This window comes from Nerophis ophidion, linkage group LG27 (assembly GCF_033978795.1).
Source record: "Nerophis ophidion isolate RoL-2023_Sa linkage group LG27, RoL_Noph_v1.0, whole genome shotgun sequence".
Taxonomy (NCBI): domain Eukaryota; kingdom Metazoa; phylum Chordata; class Actinopteri; order Syngnathiformes; family Syngnathidae; genus Nerophis; species Nerophis ophidion.
Genome location: NC_084637.1, coordinates 4,398,233 through 4,407,772, shown reverse-complemented (window position 1 = coordinate 4,407,772; position 9,540 = coordinate 4,398,233). Strand labels below are relative to the sequence as shown.

The window sequence follows — 9,540 nt, the reverse complement described above, 5'->3', positions numbered from 1 at the left end:
TTAGCCAGGGTCCAGTGGAAACACTGTCTGCTCTCATTTTCTCGCACATTTGACCCTCTGAAGTGTACCTATACTCTGTCCTCCTCCTATGTGTGTGTGTGTGTGTGTGTGTGTGTGTGTGTGTGTGTGTGTGTGTGTGTGTGTGTGTGTGTGTGTGTGTGGTACATAGAGTCTCAATTTCCACACTTCTATTAGCCCGGGTCCAGTGGAAACATTGTTTGTCAACACTGTCTGCTCTCATTTTCTCGCACATTTGACCCTCTGAAGTGTACCTATACTCTGTCCTCCTCCTGTGTGTGTGTGTGTGTGTGTGTGTGTGTGTGTGTGTGTGTGTGTGTGTGTGTGTGTGTGTGTGTGTGTGTGTGTGTGTGTGTGTGTGGTACATAGAGTCTCAATTTCCACACTTCTATTAGCCCGGGTCCAGTGGAAATATTGTTTGTCAACACTGTCTGCTCTCATTTTCTCGCACATTTGACCCTCTGAAGTGTACCTATACTCTGTCCTCCTCCTATGTGTGTGTGTGTGTGTGTGTGTGTGTTTGTGTGTGTGTGTGTGTGTGTGTGTGTGTGTGGTACATAGAATCTCAATTTCCACACTTCTGTTAGCCAGGGTCCAGTGGAAACATTGTCAACACTGCCTGCTCTCATTTTCTCGCACATATGACCCTCTGATGTGTACCTATACTCTGTCCTCCTCCTGTGTGTGTGTGTGTGTGTGTGTGTGTGTGTGTGTGTGTGTGTGTGTGTGTGTGTGTGTGTGTGTGTGTGTGTGTGTGTGTGTGTGGTACATAGAATCTCAATTTCCACACTTCTATTAGCCAGGGTCCAGTGGAAACATTGTCACACTGTCTGCTCTCATTTTCTCGCACATTCGACCCTCTTATGTGTACCTATACTCTGTCCTCCTCCTATATGTGTATCTGCGTGTGTGTGTGTTTGTGTGTGTGTGTGTGTGTGTGTGTGTGTGTGTGTGTGTGTGTGTGTGTGTGTGTGTGTGTGTGTGTGTGTGTGTGTGTGTGTGTGGTACATAGACTCTCAATTTCCACACTTCTATTAGCCAGGGTCCAGTGGAAACATTGTTTGTCAACACTGTCTGCTCTCATTTTCTCGCACATTTGACCCTCTGAAGTGTACCTATACTCTGTCCTCCTCCTGTGTGTGTGTGTGTGTGTGTGTGTGTGTGTGTGTTTGTGTGTGTGTGTGTGTGTGTGTGTGTGTGTGTGTGTGTGTGTGTGTGTGTGTGTGTGTGTGTGTGTGTGTGTGTGTGGTACATAGAATCTCAATTTCCACACTTCTATTAGCCAGGGTCCAGTGGAAACATTGTCAACACTGTCAGCTCTCATTTTCTCGCACATTCGACCCTCTGATGTGTACCTGTACTCTGTCCTCCTCCAATAAGTGTGTGTGTGTGTGTGTGTGTGTCTGTGTGTGTGTGTGTGTGTGTGTGTGTGTGTGTGTGTGTGTGTGTGTGTGTGTGTGTGTGTGTGTGTGTGTGTGTGTGTGTGTGTGTGTGTGTGTGTGTTACAAAGAATATCAATTTCCACACTTGTATTAGCCTTGGGGTCCAGTGGACCCGGACAGCTTACATGTAATATAAATGTGTAGGGGAGGTGTATGATGTGTGGTCATTAAATATGTATTCTGATGTGTGTTCTTCACAGAAATTGAGCCAAAGTCAGTGAGTCTCAGTTTGAAAAATGTATTAATTGTATCATTTTTCTTTTGATAAAAAAATGAAAACGGGTCCCACAGCCCTAGACTTCTTCCGTATTGTCATAACTGCCACAAGTGGTGGAAAAGTGTATTACAGCGGCGTACCGCAACTGAGAAACAGATGTTTTTTGGCGGCCCTCTAGGGAGAACTCGCAGCCCAACACTGGTGTCGTATGATATTATTAGGAGTAATGATATTATTAGCATGTTTTTAGTCCTAAATTACAACTGTCACAGAGCTACCATAGTACATCATACTATTATATTAGATATATTATTTCTCCAAACAGGGCGAGCGTGCGGTGCGAGTGCTGGAATGTGTAACAGCTGGATGTCTTAACTCGGCAGATGAGGCAGCTCAATGGGGGCACTGGGGGCTGGCGGGGTGGGGTGAAGGGGGGGTTCCTTCGCTTATCGTCCCCCTGTGAGAACACGGACATGGAAGCCGTTCTGGGGGTTTTCTGTAATGAGGTAACGTTTTGCAAGGGAGAGAGTGGATCATGAGACAAGTCATTTGCGCACCCCCCACCCCCACCCCCGCCCCACCCGGGGCCTCACGTTCTCAGCTTTCGCCCCTCACTCCCACCACCTTCTCACTCTCCCTTTTCACTGTCCAGAAAGTGAAACGTCACCTGTCAGGTGGTCTCCTTCCGACGAGACGTGGTGACGTCCGCGTAGGAGGAGAACAAGGTCCAAATCTCGCAAAGAAGACAAGAGGGATGAAGAGGAGGAGCTTCAAGGCAAATCTGAGTGACCGCCTGATGCTCGTCCCCCATCTGTCCTTGTTTAGTGCCTCTTCATGAGGGGGTGTGCACAGCACAGGGAAGATTTGTCAGACTCCTAACAACCGCACACTTGAACCTTTTTTGGACTGCAGCATGACGAGGGTCCAGACTTGGCTCCTGCTCTTTGGTCTTTGCGTGGGAGCCTCAGAGGCCTGGTTCTGGTATGCCGAGCCAGAGCCCAGCACCGAGGCCCCGACAGGTGCCACCCCAACACCCGGAAAGGGTGTGGATGGGGAAGATAAGAACTTGTCAGGGGTCGGAGACGAGATCATCAACGTGGCCACTGGAATCCGGAAGTTGGTGAAGGCATGGGACACGACTGCCAGCCCCCGGACTACTAGTGGACCCCTGAAGGAGGAGAGCGGGCGCCCGAATATGACGGGTAATAATGACGGGTTGAACGGGGGGAAGGTCGAGGAAGGGTCTGGGGTCTGGGAAGGGGATGCATCTGGATCGGGATCGGGATCGGGGTCCAGGCAGAATGTTGGGTCCGAGTTAGACCCAGATTTCGAAGGTGGCGCCATGGAGCAAGGTAACGCCACTAGCGTAACAGACGCCAACAACGGGACTCTGGATGCTTCCGAGCTACCTTGTCTCTCCGTACCCTCTGATTGGCCCATGTGCGCCAGGAAACGCCCGCGGTTTTTCACCTTGCCCAATTTTTTCAACCACTCGTCTGTGGAGCAGGTGGAGGCGGCGCTCCTGGAGTGGCGGCGGCTGACCACGGCGGGCTGTCACCACAGCGCCGAGTGGTTGGCGTGCCTCCTGCTGGCGCCCAGGTGCCCCTCCAACGCCAGCGTGCCCCTGCGCCTGCCCTGCCGCAGCTTCTGCCACGAAGTGCAGGACAGCTGCTGGGCGTCGCTGGGAAGCGGGCAGCCGCCGCTGGATTGTAGCCTCCTTCCTGTGGACGTGCAGGAGCCCGGCCGCCCTCCGTGTGCGTCCGTGGGTAACTGGAAAGGTAACCCGGCGGCTTCGAATGCGCCCTGTTTGTTGCCACGTCACACTGCTTCAGCGCAGACTAAAACGTGACTTTGCATGTTTTTCGCCGCTCTCAAACGAGCTCAACGCATCTTTTTGTTGCCAGACGCCACTTTGCTGCTTTCGCCTGGCCTGCCTTCACTGCTTCAAATAATAATAATACACCAGAGCCCGCTTACGTCGTCAACCCGTCCATGTCCACCCACTGTGTTCTTCTTACTGCTCAAAGGTCGACCGCTTAAGTCGACATAGAGGCCACAAGGGTCAAATGAGTGTGTTTATGTTGACGTGTGTTGTGTATTGTGTCAACTCTACCACCCACTCAGTGGCCTGGTAGTTAGAGGGTCTGCCCTGAGATCGGTAGGCCGAGTCATACCAAAGACTAAAAATGGGAGCCATTACCTCCCTGCTAGGCACTCAGCATCAAGGCTGAGATGTCCAATAATGGCTTTTTTGCCGATATTCCGATATTGTCCGACTCTTAATTACCGATACCGATATCAACCGATACTGATATATACAGTCGTGGAATGAACACATTATTATGCCTAATTTAGTTGTGATGCCCGGCTGGATGCATTGAACAATGTAACAAGGTTTTCCAAAATAAATCAATTCAATTAATGGAAAAAATGCCAACATGGCGCTGCCATATTTATTATTGAAGTCACAAAGTGCATTATTTTCTTTAACATGCCTCAAAACAGCAGCTTGGAATTTGGGACATGCTCTCCCTGAGAGAGCATGAGGACGTTGAAGTAGGGGGGGTAGGGGGTAGCTGGGGATGTATATTGTAGAGTTAGTGCTGCTTGGGGTCCTGGGTATTTGTTCTGTTGTGTTTATGTTTTACGGTGCCGATGTTCTCCCGAAATGTGTTTGTCATTCTTGTTTGGTGTGGGTTCACAGTGCGGCGCATATTTGTAACAGTGTTAAAGTTGTTTATACGGCCACCCTCAGTGTGACCTGTATGGCTGTTGACCAAGTATGCATTGCATTCACTTGTGTGCATGAAAAGCCGTAGATTTTATGTGACTTGGCCGGCATGCAAAGGCAGTGCCCTTTAAGGTTTATTGGCGCTCTGTACTTCTCCCTAATGTCCGGCATTTTTAAAAAGTGATACATTTTACCTTTGAAACCGATACCGATAATTTCCGATATTAAGTTTAAAAGCATTTGTCGGGGGGGGGGGGAACAAGGGTCAAATGAGGAGGACAAATTTCACCACACCTAGTGTGTGTGTGACAACCATTAGTACTTTAACTTTGAAACGTATTCCGTACAAAGTGATCTTTAAAATCCAAGTATTAACCCGCATTACAGATTAGTTATTTTTAGACTTTTATCCACCAGTGGAAAATATTTGCACATTTGACAGATTTAAATTTTTTTTAGAAAAAAATACAACACAATGAGCATCTCTGTTAGATAAGAGCATTAAATATCCCATAAAGCAGAATAAGCCAAATATAAAATATGAACACAAAGGAAAACCATGTCAACAATCTGCCATAAGTTCAAAAATCCTTTATTATTATCATCAATTCCCCTCATGTCTCTGGCCGGAAATACAAGTACAGGCCGTTAACCTCGATTTACAAACTTAACTGGTTCTTGAACACTGATTGATTGATTGATTGAAACTTTTATTAGTAGATTGCACAGTACAGTACATATTCCGTACAATTGACCACTAAATGGTAACACCCCAATAAGTTTTTCAACTTGTTTAAGTCGAGGTCCACGTTAATCAATTCATGGTACAAATATATACTATCAGCATAATACAGTCATCACACAAGTTAATCATCAGAGTATATACATTGAATTATTTACATTATTTACAATCAATAAACAGTGTTTGTAAATTGGAAGGTTTGTATAATTAAGCAAGGGACGGCGTGGCGCAGTGGTAGAGTGGCCGTGCGCAACCCGAGGGTCACTGGTTCAAATCCCACCTAGAACCAACCTCGTCACGTCCGTTGCGTCCTGAGCAAGACACTTCACCCTTGCTCCTGATGGGTGCTGGTTGGCGGCTTGCATGGCAGCTCCCTCCATCAGTGTGTGAATGTGTGTGTGAATGGGTAAATGTGGAAGTAGTGTCAAAGCGCTTTGAGTACCTTGAAGGTAGAAAAGCGCTATACAAGTACAACCCATTTATCATTTATCATTTATCCCATAAGAGACAATGTAAACATGAATAATTGGTCCGAGCCTCGAAAAAAGTCCCTATTTTATTTTTAAAAAAGCAAAATACATGTTATTGTAGTACACTTTTCCACCACTTAGAAGTCAGGCGCTAGAATCATAGAGGAGTTTCTTCAGCGCAAAAACAGTGACTAAGATGGTGAAGCTGCATTTGCATTTGCACTGTAATTGTATTGACAGTTCAGGTAAGAAAGCTATTTATTATTATCTCAGTTTATTTTTAGCACAGCATAATTATGTGTAACAAAAATGTCAGTTATTTATGAGTCCCTTTTATTAATTATTACTTATTTTTCTAAACCTTGATACTAATCTTTGTGATTAACACTTACTTCAAATTAATTGATAAGGTGTATCCTGTTACTGTAAGCAGGTTAGATATAATTATTGAATACTATTAAAATCAAGATTAAGATGACTAATTTAGTGTTAATAAACGTTTGGACACACCTTCTCATTCAATGTGTTTTCTTTATTTCCATGACTATTTACATTATAGATTGTCACATCAAAACTATGAATGAACACATGTGGAGTTATGTACTTAGTAACTGAAAACATGTTTTATATTGTAGTTTCTTCAAAGTAGCCACCCTTTGCTCTGATTACCGCTTTGCACACCCTTGGCATTCTCTCCATGAGCTTAAAGAGGTTCAAGACTGTTGGAAAACCATTTCAGGTGACTACCTCTTGAAGCTCATGGAGAGAATGCCAAGTGTGTGCCAAACGGTAATCTGAGCAAAGGGTGGCTATTTTGAAGAAACTACAATATAAAACATGTTTTCCGTTATTTCACCTTTTTTTTTGTTAAGTACATAACTCCAATTCTAGTTTCTTCAAAATAGCCACCCTTTGCTCTGATTACCGCTTTGCACACTCTTGGCATTCTCTCCATGAGCTTCAAGAGGTCGTCACCTGAAATGGTTTTCCAACAGTCTTGAACCTCTTGAAGCTCATCCAGAGAATGCCAAGAGGTCGCGAAGCGGTAATCAGAGCAAAGGGTGGCTATTTTGAAGAAACTAGGATATAAAACATTTTTTTTTAGTTATTTCACCTTTTTTTGTTAAGTGCATAACTCCACTTGTGTTCATTCATAGTTTTGATGTGACAATCTACAATGTAAATAGTCATGAAAATAAAGAAAACTCATTGAATGAGAAGGTGTGTCCAAACCTTTGGCCTGTACTGTATACACATATACATTTTATATATTGTGTATATACTGTATAGTGTGTGTGTGTGTGTGTGTGTGTGTGTGTGTGTGTGTGTGTGTGTGTGTGTGTGTGTGTGTGTGTGTGTGTGTGTGTGTGCACATACACGCAAAAGTCCCTTTGGTGCTCTCAAAAAGGTTAACAACCGTGTTGCCACGGTAATTAAAAATGAAGTAAAATCAGTTTTACCTCGTTGTCCGCAAACGGCAGACATAGTGCCGTCAAGAGGCATAGAAAACAGTGTAGGAGGAGGGTAAGCGGGAGTGGGTTACCCCTTTTCTCTATGTTTAAGTCCACAGCCAAACCCTCCTTCTTTCCAGGCGGGTTTGTTGGCTTTCTTGAACTCCTATTGAGTAAGCAAAAACTTGGTAAATGGGGTGGAGAGAAACACGCTGAAGCACTGAGAAGTTGTGACTGAGTAACGGACTGCGTAAACAGGATGTGATGTGGGGTGGGGGGGGGAGACCGCCTCTCCAAAATGCGTACTGTACTGGCAGCGGCACTCACAAAATGATTGGATGAATGAAGGGTTCATACACCAAGACATGGTTCACACACAGAGGCATAGCTGCCGCAATCCAAAGGTTTGTAAACCGAAAAGTTTGTAAATCGAGAGGTTTGTGAATTGCGGTTCTACTGTACATGAAAGCAATTGTCAGTTTCGGTTCGGGGTGTTTCAACAACCGCTTACGTGAGCCAGCCAGTCTGAGGGGCGTTCGGCGTGAGCGGGTTCCACAGTTTTTTTTAACGGATATGGTTCACACACAAAAAGCTGCCGCGATCCAAAAGTTTGTAAACCGAAAAGTTTGCAATTTAAGAGGTTCGTAAATTGCGGTTTCACTGTACGTGAAAACAATTGTCAGTTTCGGTTCGGGGTATGTCAACAACCGCTTATGTGAGCCAGCCAGTCTGAGGGGCATTCGGCAAGAGCGGACATCGTTTTTTGATCGGACATGGTTCACACATAGAGGCATGGCTGCCTTTTTGATTGATTGATTGATTGAAACTTTTATTAGTAGATTGCACAGTACAGTACATATTCCGTACAAGTGACCACTAAATGGTAACACCCGAATAAGTTTTTCAACTTGTTTAAGTTGGGGTCCACGTTAATATATTCATGCCGTGATCCAAAGGTTTGTAAACCGAAAAGTTTGAAAATCGAGAGGTCCATAAATCGCGGTTTCACTGTACATAAAAACAATTGTCAGTTCCGGTTCGGGGTATGTCAACAACCGCTTATGTGAGTCAGCCAGTCCGAGGGGCGTCGGCATGAGCGGGTTCCTCAGTTTTTTGATCAGATATGGTTCACACATAGAGGCAAAACTGCCGTGATCGAAAGGTTTGTAAACCGAAAAGTTTGCAGAATACAGAGGTCCGTAAATTGCAGTCTCACTGTACATGAAAACAATTGTCAGTTTCGGTTCGGGGTATGTCAACAACCGCTTACATGACCCAGCCAGTCTGAGGGGCGTCCGGCATGAGCGGGTTCCACTGTTTTTTGATCGGACATGGTTCACACATAGAGGCATGGCTGCCTTTTTGATTGATTGATTAAAACATTTATTAGTAGATTGCACAGTACAGTACATATTCCGTACAATTCACCACTAAATGGTAACACCCGAATAAGTGTTTCAACTTGTTTAAGTTGGGGTCCACGGTAATTTTAATTCATCCCGCGATCCAAAGGTTTGTAAACCGAAAAGTTTGCAAAATCGAGAGGTCCGTAAATCGCGGTCTCACTGTACATGAAAGCAATTGTCAGTTTCGGTTCGGGGTATGTCAACAACCGCTTACGTAAGTCAGCCAGTCTGAGGGGCGTCGGCATGAGCGGGTTCCTCAGTTTTTTGATCAGATACGGTTCACACATAGAGGCAAAACTGCCGTGATCGAAAGGTTTGTGAACCGAAAAGTTTGCAAACCGAGAGGTCCGTAAATTGTGGTTCCACTGTACATGAACGCAATTGTCAGTTCCGGTTCGGGGTATGTCAACAACCGCTTACGTGAGCCAGCCAGTCTGAGGGGCGTCCGGCATGAGCGGGTTCCACTGTTTTTTGATCGGACATGGTTCACACATAGAGGCATGGCTGCCTTTTTGATTGATTGATTAAAACTTTTATTAGTAGATTGCACAGTACAGTACATATTCCGTACAATTCACCACTAAATGGTAACACCCAAATAGGTTTTCCAACTTGTTTAAGTTGGGGTCCACGTTCATTTTAATTCATCCCGCGATCCAAAGGTTTGTAAACCGAAAAGTTTGCAAAATACAGAGGTCCGTAAATTGCGGTCTCACTGTACGTGAAAACAATTGTCAGTTCCGGTTCGGGGTATGTCAACAACCGCTTACATGACCCAGCCAGTCTGAGGGGCGTCCGGCATGAGCGGGTTCACCAGTTTTTTGCTCGCCAGCTAATAAACGTGTGCATGTTTTCTTAGCAGACTGCAGACTGCAAATGCATCTTGAGAAGTTTGTATTGTTGCGTTCGAATCCTCACTCTCACTTCGTCTTTGTTGCATGTTTGTTCTGCATGCCCGCCCACGTCCCAGGTTGCACCTACTCATGTTGTTGCGACTTCTTTCTTTGGATTTTTCACTGAAAATCTACTTGTGTGTGTGAATGGGTGAATGTGGAAATAATGT

The 9,540-nt window shown here is 45.2% G+C and overlaps 1 protein-coding gene across 4 annotated transcripts in view; it reads left to right on the top strand.

Annotated features, from left to right (window-relative positions):
* The window catches only part of LOC133544363 (collagen alpha-1(XVIII) chain-like), a 71,784-nt gene that overhangs the window by 23,856 nt on the left and 38,388 nt on the right, over positions 1–9,540 (top strand). For 2 of the 4 annotated variants that reach the window (XM_061889594.1, XM_061889593.1), the window contains exon 1: positions 2,332–3,455. The exons of 1 other annotated variant lie outside the window; for it this stretch is intronic. In XM_061889594.1, the coding sequence (XP_061745578.1) occupies positions 2,591–3,455 (865 nt within the window). In that variant the 5' untranslated portion in view covers positions 2,332–2,590. Of the gene's footprint in view, positions 1–2,331; positions 3,456–9,540 lie in introns of those variants that run through there. One more of the 4 variants, XM_061889595.1, reaches the window with a different exon arrangement.